This window comes from Tachysurus vachellii, chromosome 9 (assembly GCF_030014155.1).
Source record: "Tachysurus vachellii isolate PV-2020 chromosome 9, HZAU_Pvac_v1, whole genome shotgun sequence".
Classification (NCBI taxonomy): Eukaryota; Metazoa; Chordata; class Actinopteri; order Siluriformes; family Bagridae; genus Tachysurus; species Tachysurus vachellii.
The window spans coordinates 24529164-24553925 of NC_083468.1; the positions used below are offsets into that span (position 1 = coordinate 24529164).

At 43.0% G+C, this 24762-nt stretch overlaps 1 protein-coding gene across 1 annotated transcript in view; it reads right to left on the reverse strand.

The window, feature by feature from the left end:
* The window catches only part of LOC132851447 (AT-rich interactive domain-containing protein 3B-like), a 63060-nt gene that overhangs the window by 17054 nt on the left and 21244 nt on the right, over positions 1-24762 (reverse strand). The window contains exons 3-4 of the mRNA XM_060878343.1: positions 12626-12700; positions 12379-12451 (exon numbers count right to left, since the gene is read on the reverse strand). Coding sequence (XP_060734326.1) covers positions 12379-12451; positions 12626-12700 — 148 coding nt within the window. The remainder of the gene's footprint in view (positions 1-12378; positions 12452-12625; positions 12701-24762) is intronic.

Consider the following 24762-nt stretch of genomic DNA (forward strand, 5'->3'; position numbering starts at 1 on the left):
TTTTCCTCACCACCGTCACCTCAAACTTCAGATCGTTAGGAATAAATGTTAGAGATAAATGCAAACCTTACAATTTTTATTGTGTTTCTAAACTTCTGTAAAATCAACTGTTAAAATTAATATTTTAAAAACATATAAAAATTGATTAGACAAAAAAAGCTAAAAATATTTTTTTCAGTATTTTCCGAAGTAAATAAATATTTATTCAATATAATATTATAATTATAGCCTTTTTTTTCAACACTTAAACCTCAGTTTGATTAAACAGTACGTCGTGAACTTCAACTTAAGGAAATGAATAACAATTTATTTTTAGGTGACACCCAAGTCTTAATTTGAAACCCAACTTTTAGGTATTAACACCTAGCTGCTAATAAGAAGAAAATATCTACATTTACTCTATTTACTCTAAATATCTACATTTAATTTAATTTCTGCTAATGTTCATGAACTTGTTTTCATGGAAAATAAATAGAATTAATGTGCGCGTGTATTTTTAAATATTTAAACAAACGTTAACTAATACACGTGTTAACTTACACTGTTAACATCAGCGCTGACGTATTAATGCTAAACTTTATTGTTTGTTCCTGTTTAATAATAAAGTAAATGCTGGTGTGTAAGAGATCCTTCACCTTAATGTAAAGAATTACTGAAATTAACAAATAAATAATTAAGGAGTCGCTAAAACGTGTCCTCGGTCAGAGAGACAGGTCTGTAAAAATAAGATAGAAAAAAATCTTCTCTAAAAACAGATTGTTTGTAAAAACATAAAAAAAAGTGAATGTGATAGACGTGAAATCTGAGAAACGTAGATTCGTACTTTTGCTTATATCGTATGGTGTAAAGTATTGAACATAGTGATTATATAGTGTTGTGTAATGGATTGCGTGCCTAACGCATGCACACACTTCATTCTTCCTCATTTCAGTTAGAGGCTTTTTCTCATAAATGATGTCACACTAAACAGGGGATTTTAACATAAGAAGGATAAAGACTTTACGGCAAACCACAAACTACTGAATTCAGCAAATGTCACTTTAATCAGAACTCAGTCTCAGCTTGTGGGTCTTCCTCTGGAATTTGTAACACCTTTGTGTGATACCTTTGTGTGTAGAATGCATGTGCGTGTTAGATGGACGTGCGTGTTGGACAGACGTGTGTTGGACGGATGTGTGTTAGATAGACGGTTGTGTGTTGGACAGTTGTGTGTTGGATGGACGCATGTTGGACGATCGTGGGTTGGACAGTTGTGTGTTGGACGGTTGTGTGTTGGATGGTTGTGTGTTGGACGATCGTGGGTTGGACGTTTGTGTGTTGGATGGTTGTGTGTTGGACGGTTATGTGTTGGATGGACGCGTGTTGGATGGACGCGTGTTGGATGGACGCGTGTTGGACGATCGTGGGTTGGATGGTTGTGTGTTGGACGGTTGTGTGTTGGATGGATGTGTGTTAGACGATCGTGGGTTGGACGGTTGTGTGTTGGACGGTTGTGTGTTGGACGGTTGTGTGTTGGACGGTTGTGTGTTGGACGGTTGTGTGTTGGACGGTTGTGTGTTGGACGGTTGTGTGTTGGACGGTTGTGTGTTGGATGATCGTGGGTTGAACGGTTGTAAAAAGGCAGCAGTTGAAGGTGTCCATAAAAAAAACTAGAGGGGAAGTGGAGAATGACAGGAAAGAGAAGAGAACAAGGGAAATCGGACTCTCTTGTCTTGGATCACAAAGATGGGTCACCTGAACAAAGCCGTAGGATGGAGGAGGGGAGAAGACGAGGACGAGTGAAAAGGGTGGATGACATGAAAAGTGAGAAGGCCACTTTGACTGTAACCTGAGTGCGTGCTCCCTGAGGACGGCTGGTCAAAACTGATCGCAATCTGATCAACACCTCATCGAAACGCGAGAGGAGGAGGGAGGAGAGCAGAAGAGAGCCATCGCCCAATGTCCTGACACAGCATACCGGATGAAAAGCTGGAACGGCCCTAGGGGCTGTGGTGTGTGTGTGTGTGTGTGTGTGTCTAGGGGGGTGGGTGTTCAGGGGAATTCACTTTAATGGTATTTTAGGTTTATAAATAACAGGAACTAAAGTAGAAAAGAAAAACAAGAAAAACTGGAGGAAAAAAAAGCTCCATTTATTCTAGTAAAAATCTCAAGATGGACGTGTGGAGATCGGACAAGATTAAAAATCTCAAAAGAAAACAAGGATAAAAATATTAATTTATTCAAAAACAAGATAAAAAGGAAACAAACAAACAAAAAAAACACAATTTGACCCAAGGCTGAAGGTGTTTAAAAGGGAAAAAAGCCTGATTTTCATTCATCAAGCGATTATAAGCAACCAAGCAAAGTAAACTATCTGGTCTAGTAATAGTTACTAGTGGGTCAAACAAAAGCTTTTATTCTGTACTGTTCATTAAACATAAAGCGTTTCTACAAAGCGAAATGTGCAGCATGTTGAGGCTTTATAGAAACGCTCTAAAGAGGGTGAGGACGAGGGATGAAGAGGGATGAAGAGGAAGGTGTCATCCTGCTCCTTTGTGTTTTGAGATGTTTCTCAGAAGGAGTTGAACACATCGGCGGTTTAGCGCGTTTAAAAAGGACACATCAAATAAGAGAGAGAAAATAACAGTAATTTGCTACACAACATCCTGCCACTATAACAAATGACCAAAAAGGGGCTTTGGTGGTTTAGCAGAAAACTTCAAGATGAAGTCCCCTCCCTCCACCTGTCTGTAATATTCTTTCTCTCCCTCTCATTCTCTCTCTCATTCTCTCTCTCTGTTAATCTCTCACCTTTTCTTTTCTTCCTCACACTTAAAGCAGCTAACGCTGTAATCAATGTGTAGGCGAGTGGCGTATAATACCGTGAGCTGATGATCAATAGTCACAGATCAGCTACTGAGATTCTTTTCTGGGCGATTGGGAGGTAGAAAACAAGACGATCGCTTTTCTGAGACAAAGGGTGCTATCTAATAGATCCTGGGAAGAAAATCTGGAGAAAAGAAAAGCCTGTTCAGCTTGGACATTGACTGTCAACATGCCTTTTAGTCTTTGTGTATCCAAAAGTACGATCTGTTGATGATGAAGCTCAACGGAAAAAAAGTGCACAGAAACAGCTACACCTGGACCCATCAGCAAGAAATCCAAATTGTATGAACATGCAAATGTGATTCTATGAATATGCAAATGTCAGATTTGCATACTGGAGCTGGACACAACATCATTCAGGCCTATAAGGAATAAAATGTGAGTGGTGTGTTGCCGTGATGCGATGTACAACATAACGCGGATAAATCGATTCCTTTTATGCTTCTTATTTATTAAAAAAATGACACTTTATCTATGTATAGTTACATTTATTGTTGAAAAAAGTTCATTCCTATTAGCAGTTCTGTTCTAGCAGCCATAAAGTATAACGCCTCTCTTCTTGGATGCTGTAAGTTTACTGAGAAACCGGAAACCGACAACTTCCAAAATAGTTATATAAACAGCATCATCATTATATCGACGGTTCTAGTTTTTCTTTGTCACGAGTAACTTCCTTTTGGCTGTCGCTATAGAAACGATACTATATTAGAACCAGCAAATGAACTTTTGCTAACTTTTTACTAACGACGGTCCGAGCTGCTGATCTAGAAAATGAATCGCTGTCAAAATCCGACAGCGCTGTGGTATAAAAGAATGCAAGATCTTTACAAACAATCACGTGCAACAATCCGTGCAAACAATGGTTTCACTGATAATAGTCGCATTCCTCATATCCATTTAAGGCCATGTTTAGACATGAGGGGCTTCTCTTTCTTCTTCTCTTTCTCACAGTTACTCAGACTGAAGGGAAACTGGTTTTAATTGCCTACCTGACCGGATGGGTGGCTTTATAAACACTAGTGGCAGCTGCTGAATCACTGTGTCAGGAACGGTTGTAAGTGAAATGATGTGGTAAAGATGTGACGGTTCAAGTGAGCAGGTGAGCATGAAGACCAGGTTAAACTGCTCGAGCTGAAGACGGTGGTCACTGTTGTGAAAGTATGACTCAGAGGTATTTTTCCCTCTGGGGTCTGTACGGTGGTGTTGCTCATCTGTAAACTGTTTGGCTCAAAAGTGGGCCTCCAGGTCAAAGGGGAGAAGCAAGAAAGGAAGAAAAGGGCTCGGGGGAGATTCCAGATCACTCCATTCATTCATTTTTCAGAGGTAGAGAAAGAGAGAGAGAGAGAGAGAGAGAGAGAGAGAGAGAGAGAGAGAGAGAGAGAGAGAGAGAGAGAGAGAGAGAGAGACAGAGAGGATATAAAGCAGAGATGGTAACCAGCCAAGAACAGATTCACACACAACAAATCCTGGCTGTTTAGACAGATTAAGACTAAACTGTGATGTCAGAGGAACACAGGAACATTTCATACAGAAGATCCAGACATTAGACCATTTTAGTAGGTGTGTTACTAATTGTTTACTATAATCCAGTGTTACTCATTGCCTCCTGCGGCACGCCAAGCTTTAATATGCGGCTCGCATGGCAGTAAATAATACGATGATATGATCATGTGGTTAAAATTTATTTTTCATTTAAATAACATTAAAAACAATCAGGGAAGCATAGAAAAACGAATGTGCTCTATTACAAATAATAATATATATTTATATATATTATTTGACTCGTCACTGACTCACTGCGTTCTGCGCAATAGCCAGCCTGCCAGAAGCTAGTTTGTGTTTCATGCTAGTTAACAACTTGTGTTATTATGTGTTAAGTAATTATTGTATTGCAATATTGAACATTGTATTTAAGCAGATAAACTATTTAAGACTGAATAACTTGACATACTTTGCGGTGAAAGTGGCTCTCCTGTTGACTTTGTCCTATCAGTGTGGCTCACATGAAAAAAAATAGTGAAGACCACTGCTATAATCAACACACTAGTTTCTATACAAATCCACTTCAGCAACAATGTAATGTATATATTATTAAAGCAAACTGTCAGGATGAAGTATGGTGTCTTATTGTTTCATCCCTTCATATTCTTTCCAAAAATACCACCCAGACCCTCAGGTCATCCGCTACTGATTTTTTAATTATTCTTTCATCGAAACTCTGTAGCTGTGGTGACTGAGCCATCTTCAAAGCATTTCTTCTCCAGAGGTGCTCTCCTTAGCACCATGGAGCATCAGTTATTTATGGAGATACCATCTTCCCAAAGCACCTTCTCCAGACCATCTTCCCAAAGCACCTTCTCCAAACCATCTTCCCAAAGCACCTTCTCCAGACCATCTTCCCAAAGCACCTTCTCCAGACCATCTTCCCAAAGCACCTTCTCCAGATCATCTCCCCAGAACACCTTCTCCCAGACACATTTCTCCACAGCAGCACCACCAGGCTGCCTTACCCAGAGCCACTCCCACGTAGCACATTTTTCAGAGCTCCGGCTTCTGACTAGCTCCAACAGACAACTAGCGTCCTCCAGAATGCTATTTTTAGAAAACATCACCACCTCCAGATAACCAATTCCAAGGTGTCCCACGTTACAGTGTGCTTAATCGCTTCATCTTTCCCAACACATGCGAAGCTACAACTCTAATAATTAACAGTTGCAGCTTGTTGTTAATCTTCTCTTAACCTCTTATACCATAGCATTTCTCTTGACCTGACTGAGGCCTATAAAAAAATTTGGCGAGATCAATTGTATATCAGTCATTCGACATCCTAAGATTTAAAATCTGTGCAGATGTAGCGTGTGCTTGTGTGTTTTCTATTCCCACGATTCCCTAAAGCCCCCAGGCTCCACCGTGCCGCGTGTCCCATCCTGCAGTGGGTGTGTTCCTGTCCTATGTGGGCGGGTCTTTCCCAGGCCTGGTTTTATTTCTGCTTTAGAAGCACACAGACATTATCTTTAATCAAAAACAAACATGTCCGCCTTTCTTTTTATAGAGACCGACTCGACGATGATTAAAAAGCGGATGGAGGGGAGAGATCCGCCTCATGACAAGAGTCCTCACCCTTTGCTGTAATGTGTGGTTTGTGTGCGTCGTGTTCTCCGCCCACCTAGACATAGACATTTTCTAACGTATTCCTCACCAGCCCTGTCTTTTTTATTTTTTGCTTTGACTCCGTTTACCCACGTTGTGTTTGCTCAAGCTGTAGCTTTCACTCTTCTCTTTTGCGGATGATGAATCGTTCCCTTCCCGCGGAAATGAAAGACTGCCGTCTTGTTTTCTACATGTGGACAACCCCTGTTTCCCCCCTTTCGTCCGTCTCTCCGGTCCTTGTCTACTCTTTTCATCTCTCTCTGGTCTGGAGCTGGTCAGTGGAGAGCCCTGTGTTTTACAGGCTCATTAATCATTGTGAGGGACAGCAAGGGCCCCTAATCCAACCCCTGCTCTCTGCACGCACAGCACAGCACAACACACACCGACTGACAATGTAGTGCTGACTATACCAATTCTTTCTTTTTGCCAAAAGTCCACACTTGTGACGTGTGTTAACGATCGCACGCTGAACCATTACAGACGTGTATCAGAATGAAGCTTTTGTGACGCTGTGTGTATTCTCTACATAACCTTGGTCTTGAAGAGTGTGTGTGTGTGTGTGGGTGTGTGTGTGTGTGTGTGTGTGTGTGTGTGTGTGTAATGTATACACAGATTCCCAGGAGGCCATTCATGGTGTAATTGGTGCTAACGGAGTACTCAGGCTTTTCGTGGCAGTGTGAGACTTCCCCTGTCTGTTTACTTCACCCAAAGTGAAAATATGCTCTGCTAGGATTTCTTTTCACAAACAAATAAAAAGCATAGAACGCATTACTCAGATATGATTGAGGTGGTGAAGTTACTACTGGGGGTTTCAAAACACTGGGTGCACTTTCCATTTCATTACATCCTCCTACCTTGTTGCTCACCACTGTAGGTGTTCAGGAAGCTTCTTTCTGTGAAATCGTTCTCTGGCCTACATTGCTGTCAGACCTGTATATTGGTGTGGGTTTGAGTGTTTTCCACAACTGTGTTACCACTGAGGTGTTTAAAAACATGCTCTTAGCTTTCACTTCCTCAAATACAACCATCCTTCATGCAACACACACACACACACACACACACACACACACTGATGCACCTGCACTACTGAGCACTGCCACACAGAGAGAGAGAGAGAGAGAGAGAGAAAAAGAGAGAAAGAAACAGACAGATACAGACTCACAGATATAGAGAAAAAAAAGACAGAGGAGTAGAGAGAGAGAGAGAGAGAGAGAGAGAGAGAGAGAGAGAGAGAGAGAGAGAGAGAGAGAGAGAGAGAGAGACAGAAAAGGACAGACAGTGAAAGAGAGATAAAAAACAGAAAGAGAGTGTCACCGTGCTTGTGTGTGTGTGTAGGTTGTGCTTACACTATATGTGGCTTTCAGTGCACAGGGGGCCCCAACCCTGGCCCCACTGAGACTGTTACACACAGCTGGCCAAAATTCCTTAGCCATGACCAAGCGCGACACACACACACACACACACACACACACACACACACACACACACACATACACACACATACACACACATACACACACATACACACACATACACACACATACACACACATACACACACATACACACACATACACACACATACACACACACATACACACACATACACACACATACACACACATACACACACACACACACACACACATACACACACATACACACACATACACACACATACACACACACACACACACACACACAGGTGAGATTCCCGATCAGTCTCTACCCTTTGTCTCTGCAATAAAAGCAATGCATTATTGCAACACACACACGTCATAACTTCTTTTGTTTTCAGCGCTTAGACCCAGAGAGAAATATTACATTTAGAAGAAGTTATTATTTTCATCGCTACACATATCTAAGTGTTTACAATCATGTCAGTTGTGTGACAACAGCAGATGGGAAAGTTTACCTTTTTAACAGTAGCTTTGCTACTTCAGAAATGACGGAGGTTGTGGGAAAGTACACAGCCACAGGCTTGGTGTTAAATTACTGCTGAAACTCAAAGCTTGTGGATATAACTGTAGAGGAAACGTAAAGATACACTGAGAGGTCATTTTATACAGTATATATATATAATTGGAGCATCAGGAAAACCACACCTGAGGAGATACTCCATCTGCAGCTTTCAAGTTTCAGGGTCTCCGACGGGGTTAAACCCTGCGCTGTAACGACTTCTCTGGATGATCGTTCTGACAGAGAGAGATTTCCCAGTCCTGACCCGTGGATTAAGATCGGGACGTTAGCAAAAGCAGCACACCAAAGTGACTGAACTAGACTGTGACAGTGCAGCTTTAATGCCACTACAAAAAAAAATGATGTGGTGCAACTTCTAGTCAGAAAACATGGAGGCTGCAGTATTTCATTTAGGATTCATCTTTACCAGAACTTTAATGCAGGTCTGCTGCTGTGCTAATACCAAAAACAACATGTTTTATTCCTCTTACACTGCAGCAATTTCCCAAGATGCGTGTACATTTTGTCCATTTATAATTACGTTTATTTAGTTAGTATCGTGACTTATGTAACAGCAGCTACAGCAGCTGTTACTCTTTCCTTTGTGCTATCATTTGAAGTTAAAAAGAGTGTTTAAAAAAGAAAAGAAAAGATATAGCTTTAGTTACCACTTCTAACTAACTAGCTTTAGTTACCACATGTTACTGCTGTTACAAAGTGCTGACACTTTTGACTCCTTCCATAAATGTTAAATACACGTGTTATAATCGGTTTAAGGTTGTAATAGCTTTTTACTATGATAAGGAGAGTGAAGAAAATAAATGGAAGTGGACAGAGTACCGGGCCTTGATGAACTCCAGAGGAGAGAGCGTATGGAGCAGATGTGTATCTATGACACAACCAGGATGGGTGAAAGAGAGAGAGAGTACAGAAAAAGAATAGCAATAAGACTTGATACTCAGCTTTGGCTCAGTGTGTCATGTTGTTACTGAGAGATCCCTGATTTTCCCAAACACAGCTCAACATTGAGTCATTGTGTTATTCAAAGCATTTTGCGTACAGTGGAGCATCACTCGTGCCAAGATGAACAACATCCCTCCACTTAGCAGGCCATTAGTGTAAGAGTGAGTGCATTGAGAGAGTAAGAGCCCCGAGACAAACCTTCTGACCCTAAACATATCATTACACAGAGCATCATCTCCTTCACACAACTGAGAAACACTGCGCAGAACAAATGCAGAGAATATTCCTGCATTTCACTCGTACGCTGGCTCTCTCTCTCACACACACACACACACACAGACACACACACACACTTGCACTCTCACTGACACACTCTTGCTAATTTGCGCACAAGCACACAAACTCTTGATCGCTCACTCACACATGCACACTCGCACTCTCATGCGTACGCACTCTCGCACAGTCGCTCCCGCTCACTCACGCACTCACACAGTCGCACTCACACAGTCACACTCACACAATTAACCAGCTCAGATTAACGAAATTTTGCTAATCACACATTTCAACCGATCTTAACATTTCCAAATGAAAGATTTGGGTATGAGATCTTTACAGGCAGTGTTTCAGTTCTTTGACTGTTTTCAGTAAATTAAGCTGCAGGTGAAAATGAAACACATGAACAAACCCTCATTGATATTTTAATAAGTGTTTGGTGTTTCATTCTGATGGGGCTCTTTAAACGTCCAACCTCAATGGGCAGCAGCTGATCTGCTGTTCGAGTGATTGTTCACCTGCTGTTTGAAAAGCTGTGCTGAGACAGAAATTCTGACCTTTCATCTATGAAGCCGAGAGAGAGAGAGAGTGAGCGAGCGTGAGCGAGCAAGAGAGAGAGAGAGAGAGAGAGAGAGAGAGAGAGAGAGCGAGCAAGCGAGAGAGAGAGAGAGAGAGAGAGAGAGAGAGAGAGAGAGAGAGAGCGAGCAAGCAAGAGAGAGAGAGAGATTGAGAGAGTCAGAGATATACAGAGAGAAGACGGAGATAGAGATAGAGAGAGAGAGAGAGAGAGAGAGTGAGAGAGACAGAGAGAGAGAGAGAGAGAGAGAGAGAGAGAGAGAGAGAGAGAGAGAGACAGAGAGAGAGAGAGAGAGAGAGAGACAGGTGGAGCTGAGAGCCATCTGCGGTCTGCTTTTAATAAATAAGATGACATCATACTGAGGCTGCTGACACGATCAGATGGACTTGTGAGCACGTGTTTGAGTCTTGGGTTATAATCTGTCCTCGTATGTGATATCCCAAGTAAAATTTTACTCAAACAAACAAACAAACAAACAAACAAACAAACAAACAAATAAATAGGGCAATTGTGAGCAAAACATTTAAACATTTACGCTCAGTTTTAAATTCACAAAAGCATTTAACATATGAACACACGCACACACAGAAACACACACAGACTGACACACAGACACTGACATGCAGACACACACTGATGCAAAGACACACACTCACTAAGACACAAACAGAGACACAAACAGAGACACTGAGATGTAGACAAACACAGACAGACATACAGTACACAAAGACACACATACACTGAGATGTAGACACCCACAGACACATACAGACACAGACACTGAGATGTAGACACCCACAGACACATACAGACACAGACAGACACAGACACATACAGACACAGACACTGAGATGTAGACACACACAGACACATACAGACACAGACACTGAGATGTAGACACCCACAGACACATACAGACACAGACAGACACAGACACTGAGATGTAGACACCCACAGACACATACAGACACAGACAGACACAGACACATACAGACACAGACACTGAGATGTAGACACACACAGACAGACATACACAAAGACACACAGACACTGAGGTGTAGACACCCACAGACACATACAGACACAGACAGACACAGAGATGTAGACACACACAGACAGACATACACAAAGACACACAGACACTGAGGTGTAGACACCCACAGACACATACAGACACAGACAGACACTGAGATGTAGACACACACAGACAGACATACACAAAGACACACAGACACTGAGGTGTAGACACCCACAGACACATACAGACACAGACAGACACAGACAGACACAGACACATACAGACACAGACACTGAGATGTAGACACACACAGACAGACATACACAAAGACACAGACACTGAGATGTAGACACCCACAGACACATACAGGCACAGACAGACACAGACACATACAGACACAGACACTGAGATGTAGACACACACAGACAGACATACACAAAGACACACAGACACTGAGGTGTAGACACCCACAGACATACAGACAGACACAGACACATACAGACACAGACAGACAGAGATGTAGACACACACAGACAGACATACACAAAGACACACAGACACTGAGATGTAGACACCCACAGACACATACAGGCACAGACAGACTCAGACACATACAGACACAGACACTGAGATGTAGACACCCACAGACACATACAGGCACAGACAGACACAGACACATACAGACACAGACACTGAGATGTAGACACCCACAGACACATACAGACACAGACACTGAGATGTAGACACACACAGACAGACATACACAAAGACACACAGACACTGAGGTGTAGACACCCACAGACATACAGACACAGACACATACAGACACAGACACTGAGATGTAGACACCCACAGACACATACAGACACAGACACTGAGATGTAGACACACACAGACAGACATACACAAAGACACACAGACACTGAGGTGTAGACACCCACAGACATACAGACACAGACACATACAGACACAGACACTGAGATGTAGACACCCACAGACACATACAGGCACAGACAGACACAGACACATGCACACCATGATGCACACAGAGAAACACACAGACACATATAGAAACAAACAAATACAGAGGCAAACACACAGAGATGCAGACACACACACACAGACACACACAGAGGAATAAACACACACAGAGGTGCACACACACACACACTTCAAGCAGACAAACGTGTTAAACAGATGTGTGCAGTTCAGTGGGAGTCGTCTCTCCTCGGCTCAGAGCTAATCTACTAATCTAATAACAGTGTGTGTAGCACAGTGATGAGGAACCGACTCTATAATAAAACACCAGTTAAATTTGTAACATGTGTGAGACAGAATCGCTGCAGTGAACAGAACAAATCCATCCACCAAAACACTGTGTATGTGTGTGTGTGTGTGTGTGTGTGTGTGTGGTTACAGGTGAAGTCAGAGCTTCTGTCAAGTCAACAACACTACTTTATGCACCATCGATATGTAACTAAAACAACCCACCAGCCACAAAGTGCAGTGCGTCACCACAGGAGCAGAGAGAAGAGGACACACCAAAAAACGACAAAACAACAAAAATGATCTACCTCGTTTCTGCATGAAGGTGAAGAGATCATCCAGAAACTCTTTCCTGTTGGGGTCACTGTCCAGCTCATACAACTGCATAAGATACAAACATTATTATTATTATTATTATTATTATTATTATTATTATTATTATTATTATTAGCACTACATGTGCTCATTTCAATACAGTGACAATGTCAGCAACATAGAGAAGGGCAAAGAGAGATAGACACGACAGACAGAGAGATAAACTGAAAGAGAAATCACCTTGGCAAAGTCTCTGGAAGCTTCTCCTCTCGATCTGTTGCTGTCTGTTTCCTCACTCCACACACCACTGCCATTCTGCAGAGAAACCATCATCATCATCATCATCATCAGTTATCAACATTATTACATCATCATTATCATCATCATCTACTCCACCATCACTTATCATCATCATCATCATCATCATCTACTCCACCATCACTTATCATCATCATCATCATCATCTACTCCACCATCAGTTATCATCATCATCATCATCATCTTCTCCACCATCACTTATCATCATTATCATCATCATCATCTACTCCACCATCACTTATCATCATCATCTACTCCACCATCAGTTATCATCATCATCATCATCTACTCCACCATCACTTATCATCATTATCATCATCATCATCTACTCCACCATCACTTATCATCATCATCTACTCCACCATCAGTTATCATCATCATCATCATCTACTCCACCATCACTTATCATCATTATCATCATCATCATCTACTCCACCATCACTTATCATCATCATCTACTCCACCATCAGTTATCATCATCATCATCATCATCACCATCTTCTACACCATCAGTTATCATCATCATCATCATCATCATCATCTCCACCATCACTATCATCATCATCATCTACTCCACCATCAGTTATCATCATCATCATCTACTCCACCATCACTTATCATCATCATCATCTACTCCACCATCACTTATCATCATCATCTACTCCACCATCAGTTATCATCATCATCATCATCATCATCATCTTCTCCACCATCAGTTATCATCATCATCATCATCATCTACTCCACCATCACTATCATCATCATCATCTACTCCACCATCAGTTATCATCATCATCATCATCATCATCTACTCCACCATCATTTATCATCATTATCATCATCATCTACTCCACCATCACTTTCATCATCATCTACTCCACCATCAGTTATCATCATCATCATCATCATCATCTACTCCACCATCAGTTATCATCATCATCATCATCATCATCATCATCATCTACTCCACCATCACTTATCATTATCATCATCATCATCTACTCCACCATCACTTTCATCATCATCTACTCCACCATCAATTATCATCATCATCTACTCCACCATCACTTATCATCATCATCATCTACTCCACCATCAGTTATCATCATCATCATCATCATCATCTACTCCACCATCAGTTATCATCATCATCATCATCATCATCATCTACTCCACCATCACTTATCATCATCATCATCATCATCATCTACTCCACCATCACTTTCATCATCATCTACTCCACCATCAGTTATCATCATCATCATCATCATCATCATCTACTCCACCATCAGTTATCATCATCATCATCATCATCATCTACTCCACCATATCAGTTATCATCATCATCATCATCTACTCCTTCATCAGTTATCATCATCATCAACACGACCAGTTATCATCATCATCACCACCACCATCAGTTATATCATCATCAACTCCACCATCAGTTTATCATCATCATCATCATCATCATCAATACCACCAGTTATCATTATCAACACCATCAGTTTTCATCATCATCATCATCATCATAACCATCATCATCATCACCATCAACACCACCAGTTATCATCACCATCATCATCATCTACTCCACCATCAGTTATCATCATCATCATCTACTCCACCATCATTTATCATCATCATCATCTACTCCACCATCATTTATCATCATCATCATCTACTCCACCATCAGTTATCATCGTCATCATCATCATCACCACCATCATCAACACCACCAGTTGTCATCACCATCATCATCATCATCATCATCACCACCAGTTATCATCATCATCATCATCATCATCATCACCACCACCATCAGTTATTATCATCATCACTACCACCACTAACAGTTATCATCATCATCATCATCATCATCGGTTTTTATCATATCATCATCATCATCATCATCATCAACACAACCAGCTGTTTTCATCATCATCAATACCATCAGTTATCATCATCATCATCATCATCATCATCTACATCACCGTCAGTTATAATCATCATCATCATTAGAATCAGTTATCATCATCATCATTAACACCATCAGTTTTTCATCATCATCATCATCATCACCACCAGTTATCATCATCAGAATCAGTTATCATAATCATCATAATCATCATCACCACCATCAGTTATCATCATCATCATCTGTTATCATCATCATCATCATTATAATCATCATCACCACCACTATTAGTTATCATTATCATCATCATCATCATCATATACACCACCATCAGTTATCATTATAATCATCACAACCACCACAATCAGTCAGTTTTAACATTGTCATCTACACCACCATCAGTTATTATCATCATGTCATCATCATCATTTTACCAACATTGTCATCTACACCACCATCAGTTATTATCATCATCCTCATCATAACGATGTTATGACCGACCCCTGTAATGCAAAAACAAACATTGGTGCACAGATCGGGCAATTATGTACGCACATGTACGAGAGTTGGTACGCATATAGATCTCATCGACCCGAACAACTTTCGTGCTCTAAACTATGAGCTCCGCCCAACAGAAAGTCGGCCATTTTAGATTGTTTTATAAGTGCATGCGGTGAACTTTTAAATACTCCTCCTAGGGAATTCATGCGATTGACATCAAACGTTGTGAACATGATGCCGAGACATTGCTCTTGCTAAATTGCGAAGGGATTTTTGATATCTCGAACGGTGCTGCCATGGCGAGGCGACTAAGTTATGGCGAATTCAGAGAAACAGGAAATGTCTAATATCTAAAGCAAAAAATGTCTTATCGTGATGACACGCGGTGTGTATGTTCGGCCAAGGATTCCGATCGCATCGATGTGCCTATTGTGAATCTCGGACATAGCGCCACCAACAGGCACCAGGAAGTGTGTCAGTCACAAAGGTGGATTTTTTTCACAGTTGCATGCAATGGACTTTTAAATACTCCTCCTAGAGGATTCATGCGATTGACACCAAAAGTGGTCAAGATGATGCTTAGATGTTGTAGATGATAAATTGCGTAGGGATTTTTGCTATCTTGAACGCTGTTCACATGGCAAAGCGTCAAACTTTACTTTCTTTTTCAGGCATATTTAAGGCTTTTGGTGTGCTTAGATTAACTTGAAATTTGACACATACATCACATTTGTCGGCTGTTAAGTGTGGACAAAAAGGTCAGACAAAGGTGTGTCTCTTAAGTGGCTCAATAGCGCCCCCATTTGTCTAAAATGTGGGGTTTCATTTACCTACAGTCCCCAAATGGGTCAGTAACAACATAAAATATTTACCCACTTGATGCACTTGCCCACCGTGCATTGTTTTCTGGAAGGCACCGTATAGCGATGAACAAACGTGCGAAGGCCCGCCATCGCTGCTTGCAGCTATATTTATCATTATAATCATAATCATCACCACCACCACCATCAGTTATTATCATCATGTTATCATCATCATCATCCTCATTTTACCAACACTGTCATCTACACCACCATCAGTTATCATCATCATTTTATCAACATTGTCATCTACACCACCATCAGTTATTATCATCATCCTCATCATAAACACCATCAGTTATTATCATTATAATCATCACCACCACCACCATCAGTTATTATCATCATGTTATCATCATCATCCTCATTTTACCAACATTGTCACCATCAGTTATTCTCACTGTTGTAGTCATCAGTTATCATAATTATCTCCACCAACTCATCAATATAATCATTGTCATCATTTATACTCATCACTATCATGTTATCAGTTCCCCTTCATCATCATTACAGCCATCACTTAGCATCATCTTCATTATCAGTTCCTCCTCCACCTCATCATCATCATCATCATCATCATTCATATCACATACACAATTAAAGAACTAAAAGAGCATGTGATGATATAAGCAGATGTGTGTATCAGGTAAAACCTAGTCTTATTCTCTGACGTTCTGCCCACTAGACCCAGAGCATCAGATATGTTTCAGCAATCAGACGTCGGCGTCTGTGTGTCTGCGTCTGTGTGTCTGCGTCTGTGTGTCGGCGTCTGTGTGTCGGCGTCTGCGTGTCGGCGTCTGCGTGTCGGCGTCTGCGTGTCGGCGTCTGCGTGTCGGCGTCTGCGTGTCGGCGTCTGCGTGTCCGAGTCTGCGTGTCCGAGTCTGCGTGTCCATCAATAACACAGTGACACAATGAAACACAGTGTGTTTCTGTGAGGTGGAAAAGTTAGGTCAGACCCCGATACAGACAATGCCATCTTCAACCAACGAGATGGTCATGTGATGACCTCTTGGTGGGAGGGGCATTCTCTCACACTCCAGTCAATCACAGCAACTCTACACAATCGTGGAAGTCTGTGAGTCCACAAGTGCAGAAGAGGGCAGTTCCTCCGAGTGTTTAAGTGGTCTGTGATAGCTAGCGATTGGCCGTCTATGTCATGAGGGTTAAACTGTGTGTTCCTTCATGTGTAAAGGTGAAACATATGAGTGAAAGTTTTATATCTGGCTTGCGAGCGGAGCTGAAACCCGACACTGACGGGTTTCTCTGAGCTCGTGTTTGAAGTTATGCAAAACGGCACTGCCGCATTTCCTCATTTCTATCAGACGGCACCTACGAAAAGTCATTTGGGATTACTTTGTTTTCACCTGGTTAATAATGCACGTGTTTTACAATGAAATATTCATGAGGACTAAAGTGATATGTAAGTGGAGGCAGTGCTGAAGTCTCTGTGGCTGAGGACATATTACAGCATGCAGGTTATTGTGTTATACAGACAGGGAGCAGGCATTAGTGCACAGGAAGCCATGTTGGATTGTTGCTGTGCTGGAAAAACACCACACACTCACAAAGATCAGGCCATTCTGATGGATATTCACACACACACACACACACACACACGCACACACACACGCACACACACACACACGCGCGCACACACACGCGTGTGCGCACACACTCTCTCTCACACACACACACACTCTCTTTCTCTCGCATAGACACACTCTCTCGCTCACACACACTCTCTCTCTCTCGCTCACACACACACTCTCTCTCTCTCGTGCACACATACACTCTCTCTCTCTCTCTCGCTCACACACACACTCTCTCTCTCGCTCACACACACACTCTCTCTCTCGCTCACACACACACTCTCTCTCTCGCTCACACACACACTCTCTCTCGCTCACACACACACACTCTCGCGCTCACACACACACTCTCGCGCTCACACACACACACTCTCGCGCTCGCACACACACTCTCGCGCTCGCACACACACTCTCGCGCTCGCACACACACTCTCGCGCTGGCACACACACTCTCGCGCTGGCACACACACTCTCGCGCTGGCACACACACTCTCGCGCTGGCACACACACTCTCACGCTGGCACACACACTCTCGCGCTCGCACACACACACACACTCTCTCTCGCTCACACACACACACTCTCTCTCGCTCACACACACACACTCTCGCGCTCACACACACACTCTCGCGCTCACACACACACACTCTCGCGCTCGCACACACACTCTCGCGCTCGCACACACACTCTCGCGCTCGCACACACACTCTCGCGCTCGCACACACACTCTCGCGCTCGCACACACACTCTCGCGCTGGCAAACACACTCTCGCGCTCGCACACACACTCTCGCGCTGGCACACACACTCTCGCGCTGGCACACACACTCTCGCGCTCGCACACACACTCTCGCGCTCGCACACACACTCTCGCGCTCGCACACACACTCTCGCGCTGGCACACACACTCTCGCGCTGGCACACACACTCTCGCGCTGGCACACACACTCTCGCGCTGGCACACACACTCTCGCGCTCGCACACACACTCTCGCGCTCGCACACACACTCTCGCGCTCGCACACACACTCTCGCGCTCGCACACACACTCTCGCGCTCGCACACACACTCTCGCGCTCGCACACACACTCTCGCGCTCGCACACACACACTCGCGCTCACACAGATTCTTGCGCTCACACACACACACACTCATACACACACACTCTTGCTCACACACACTCTTGCTCACACACTCTTGCTCACACACACACACACACACACACACACACACACACACACACATACACACACCCTTGCTCACACACACAAACACACACTCATACACACACACTCTTGCTCACACACACTCTTGCTCACACACACTCTTGCTCACACACACACACACACACACACACACCCTTGCTCACACACACAAACACACACTCTCTCTCTCTCTCTCTCTCACACACACAGAAACACCTCACTTCAGGCCCCCCTCACAGGTGTTTCTTCCCAGGAAATGGTAAATAAAGTTGTCCACCCATTTAACCCCCACACAACCAGAGGCCATCTGTGCAGCACCTCCATCATTTATCTACCTCCACCTCTATCCCTCCCTCTTCATCCCTTCATTCCTCCCCCACCCAGCTGCATTTAGCACCCCAACACACACACTGACACACACACGCAGAAAAAACAGCTGCATTGGCAAGTCAAGTTCATGAGCTGTGGTGCTGGGGGACAGAGGGGCTTGAACACACACATGGCTCATGGGGGTGACCAACGGCTGCGTAAATAAGGGCTGGAGGTCGGTGGAATGTTCCGGACAGGAATGTCAGTCCAATGAGGAAACAATAAAAGCCTTGGGAACAAAAACAGGCCTCGTTTGGAGAGGTGTGAGCAGCCAGAGAGCAGGGTCTGTTAACGTTAGAACTGATCGGAAAACAAACACACACATATGTGTGTGCACACATCTATGCATGTACATATAGGTACACACACACACACACATATATACATACACACACACAGACAGAGGAACATCATGACACAGAACAAAGCAAAGACATTTGAAGGACGAACATTATAGTCCTGTGTATTTGGTTAACTCATTTCCATTTCACCCTTCAGTGAAATATTCAGCAACTGTGTGTCTGTGTATGAATGTATGTATGTATGTATGTATGTATGTATGTATGTATGTATGTATGTATGTATGTGTGTGTGTATGTATGTGTGTGTTCATGTGTGTATGCGCACATGTGTGTGTGTGCATGCATGTGTGTATGTGTAGTAGGTGAGATGTAACCTTCCTCTCAAGAGTGGGAGAATTTCTCTCATGATGAGTGACACGAGATATGACAAACTATTCAAATCAATACACTGGACAACTTTTTACAAACAAATGATTTAACCCTGAACAGGAGAGTTATGAAGTATTCATAACCAAATGTATATTTTAACATCAAGGTCCAAAGCTATTTAAGTGAGTTGCTCTCAAGAAATATCCCGAATATACGATACGTTAATATAAATACTGGAAAAAGCACAACATTTTGAAAGAAGAAAACAGGAAAAAATAAAGTAGGTGTAATTTTTGAATAAGTTAAAAACCGTAATCGTTTATAGCCCGTGATAACAGGAACCTCTTCCAACAATGCTCTAGAACATTAAACGTGAGGATGAAAAGTGTGACGTGTTTTTCTTTACTTAGGCAAATGAAACTAACAGATGTGGAATAAATCGGTTCAGGATATTTTCCATAAATAAAACAAGGAAAGAAACTGTGTAATAAAAAGTAAGGAAGTAATAAAAGAACAGATATGTGACAGTTACTATAGTGCTTAAATCATGATATTGACATATTATCGTATTGCACTAGCCCTAAGAGATGCGACTAATTTTGTGTCTTTGTTCCCCCAGGTTTAACTCATCCCTAATCCACACGGCTCCTTCTGATCCGAGTCAGGCATCTTTTAGCCCGGCGGCGTGCAGGGCCTCAGGTCTGCGGCGCTGTGATTGAGAAACTCTGACCTGCGTGATCTCGACCTCAGACAGACCGAGCGCTGATATCTACAGAGTTAATCTTTAATCAGAGTCTACGGTTTGATGTCCCATAAATGCACAAGTCATGCATTACCTATTACACCTGAGCAAACAAGCGAACACACACATACCACACAGTAAACAACAGCACTACAGAGTAATCAATACAGCTCGATTCAACAAAAACACACGTGTCGTGATCAAAGTGTACGGCTTCGTGTGCTGCAGCAGACTTCTCAGAACCAGAGAACTCAAAGCATAAGGGTGGAGACACAAGAGAGGAGACACATGGGGAGACAAGGGGAGAGACACGAGGGTGGAGACACAAGGTGAGAGACATGAGGGGGGAGACAAGGGGAGAGACATTACGGTAGAGACACGAGGGGAGAGACAAAAGGGGAGAGACATGACTGTGGAGACACAAGGTTGGATACACAAGGGGAGAGACATGAGGGTGGAGACCCATGGGGAGAGACACGAGGGTGGAGACCCATGGGGAGAGACACAAGGGTGGAGACACGAGGTTGGATACACAAGGGGAGAGACAGGAGGGTGGAGACACAAGGGGATAGACATGAGGGTGGAGACATGAGGGTGGAGACGAGGGGAGAGACATGATTGTAGAGACACGAGGGGAGAGATACAAGGGTGGAGACAAGGGGAGACACGAGGAGAGAGACACAAGGGGAGAGACACAAGTGTGGAGACACGAGGGTGAAGACACAAGGGTGAAGACACAAGGGTGGAGACACAATGGTGGAGACACGAGGGGAGAGCCCAGGAGGACACATGAGGAGAGAGACAAGAGGGCGGAGACAGGGCTGAGCTGGTGACAGTGAGCTGCAGTGACGTGGCTGTACAGGTGGACACACAAAGCTGAAATCAGATTTAAATCAGCATTAGGGAAAGTCAGACAGTACACAAATCAGGATTAAAATGAGCAGAGTACGCAAAGTTCCTGTGAAAGTAACACACAGCAAAATCAGGAAAGTCTCAGACATGCCACATTACTGAGGGGAGTTTCTCTCCTTCCTCCCTCTCTCCCTTATATATATATATATATATATATACACACACACACACACACACACACACACACACACACACACACACACACACACACACACACAAAAAACTGTCTCTCTCGGTCTGTCTCTCTCTTTCTCCCTCCAACCCCCTCTACATTCACAGAGGTCTGTTTGTCTGCCTCTGTGAATCTACCCCTGTCTCATGCGTCAGTAATCCCGGCCGTGTCCGTTCTGAACATGCTGCGTCTCGTCCAGGAGCCGTGGCCAGTGCAGGAATGTTCAGACTGTTTGTTCAGGCGTGGTTCAGCTCCTGAGTGTCTGCTGACCGCTGATACCTCACTGCTCCTCTCACGCTCTTCATCAGACTCTACAGTAACGTCTAGCTGCACATGTAGGAGGAGGAGATGCTTCGTTTCACTCGCACTCTGTCACTCCCACAGCTGTAGGACTTCTTATTCACACAGTCTTCCTTCTCTGCTATTCAGCTTTAAAATCCTGACAGAGCACTTGGTTAAATAACCTTAGAGTTATCGCTAACATCGCTAACAGTAGCTGGAGAACTTGTTGCTAACGTCCTCGCTCTTGTTGATATGCTGCGATTTCAATCCAGACTTGCGAATGAATGTGTGAAGTTTGCCGTTACTGTTAAAGTCTGCTTAATGTAGTTACTCTGTAAGCAGGAAAGAGGAAATATGTGTTCGCGTGCATTCGGTCTAATCTCAGCTCGGACCCTGGGATTCTGGCTTACCGTGCATTTCTCTGGTGTTAACAACAAGGGGAAGAGAGATAGCACATTCTTACAGGAAGTGACAGATAGACCAGAGAGAGAGTGAGAGAGAGAGAGAGAGAGAGAGAGAGAGAGAGAGAGAGAGAGAGAGAGCGGAAGGTTAAGAGACAGACATAGACAAAGATACACAGAAAGAGAGATAGACAAATTGAAGGATAAACAAAGCCGGAGAGAGAGTGAAAGAGACAGACAAACGCATGTAAACATACAAGGGATAGACAGAGTGAGCAAACGTGCAAGACAGACAAAAAGAGAGAGAGGAAAAAGAGAGAGGGAGAGTAAACATACAGAAATGTTAGTGATTCATTTGACCAAAATCCAAAATGAATCGGAATCAAATCGAATCAGTTGAAAAGTCGACACTGATAAGACTTTGGGATTTCCATCAAGAGACCACAAGCGTGTGCAAGACAGTTGTTCGGAGGAGCAGAGAGCCACGCCATGCCACAAAACACACACTATATAAACATTATACAAACTGTACATGAGGACTGACACGCACGCACACACGCAGTGACGAGTCTGCTCACTGTTCAACAAGCGCTGCTGTACACAAAATGACAAAGATTACACCAGCTAGCGTGTCAGGATCTAATCTAATAAACAATCACTTTACACAATCAATCTCAAACCAGTCTCTGGTTACTTCAACCTGATCACGTCTGCGATTTAACGTTATATGACGTACAAAGGAATGTGTTCAGACTCACACGTCCTCATTCTGACGATCTATATCTTTCTAATTTACGCTGCAGCGGCTCTCGTTTATCAGTCTGGATTGGAAGGATTTGTTTCTGAAATCTTTGTGTGCGAGCCGCTTCCCACCTCGGTAACAAATCACTCAGGTTAACACCAAACCGCTTCAGTGCTGACAGGAGCAGTGTGTATGAGGTTAACTCACTGTCTGATGATTAGTTCTTACAGATTTGGGAATATTTACGACGACTGTTCCGAAGACACGACCTGAACACATTCTGTCTTAGTGGGGTCCGTGCGTGTATGTGTGTGTGTGTGTGTGTGTGTGACAGAAAGAAAGAGATAATTGGGCTAATTCAGTAAAGAGTGTTTGCTACTACACAACAAGATTTTCCACTTCAGTTAGAGTGCATTCACTAATCCTTAGACTGATTAAAACACATGCACTGCATATTTCTCTCATCCACCCACCCACACCCACACCCGTGCAGACATGCATGTAATAAAACATGCGGGCTGATACGCCACAGGCGGCTATAAACCGTGTTGTAGAACAAGTTGCGTGTGTGGAGTGAAGTTATCGGTTAAACTTCTGTCTATACGGTAAATTTAAAATGAGCCGTGGGATACAGTTACGTTTTTTGTTCGAATGACACTCAAAACCCAAAAAAAAAAACCTTCAAAACACACGAAAAAAGCGAACAGAGGTCGAGCTTAAAGTTTTACAGCCTCATCTACATGGCTTTTTCACATCAACTCAATAACAGCAATTAACAGTTAAAGATAAGACAACATTCCTCTGTGTGTGTGTGTGTGTGTGTGTGTGTGTGTGTGTGTGTGTCCATCACCTGCAGCAGTGTATCATCTGACAAGTAGTCATTTTATGAAAACAGATTGGTGAGTAGAACCATTCCACATACACACACACACACACACACACACACAAAAAGTGTCCTTGATCATTTAGCACAGCAAATTACACACCATCCTCCATTTTGTCTATGTTTTTAATCAGCAACTATGAGATAGACAGACAGACAGACAGACAGACAGACAGACAGACAGATAGATAGATAATATAATATAATATAACTGAAGTGGCAATGAGTTTTACAAACTTGGTAGACCACAACTCAGGCAAATGACCAGCACAGAGAACTCACACACACTTGAAGGGAGTGTGTGTGCGCACACACACATACACACACCACATTTGCTCAGTTTAAAATCGCCTTCACCAAGGTTCTATATATATTACACCCCTTCCCCCCTCTTTTCTCTCTCTCTCTCTCTCTCTCTCTCTCTCACACACAAATATTTATATGCATGCACACACAAATAAATAGCACAGCAGTGACACACACAAGAGTAATAAACACACACACCCAGTGGTAACACGCACAGAGGTTTAAAAAAAAAGGTGGTAACACACAGTAGTAACACATACAGTAGAAACACACAGCGGTAACACACATACAGTAGTAACACACACAGCGGTAACACAAAAACACACACTGAATGTCCATTGATGCTTTCTTTAATAAATGACTGTCTGGACTTCATGATGTTTGTTCTGTAACGTTAGTGACAATTTTATATGAATCCTCTCGTTCTTACACATTATTGTTTCTATAGTAACAGCTCACTCACGTGGAATTAAACAGCAGACACTCCACATAATCAATGACTAATAATA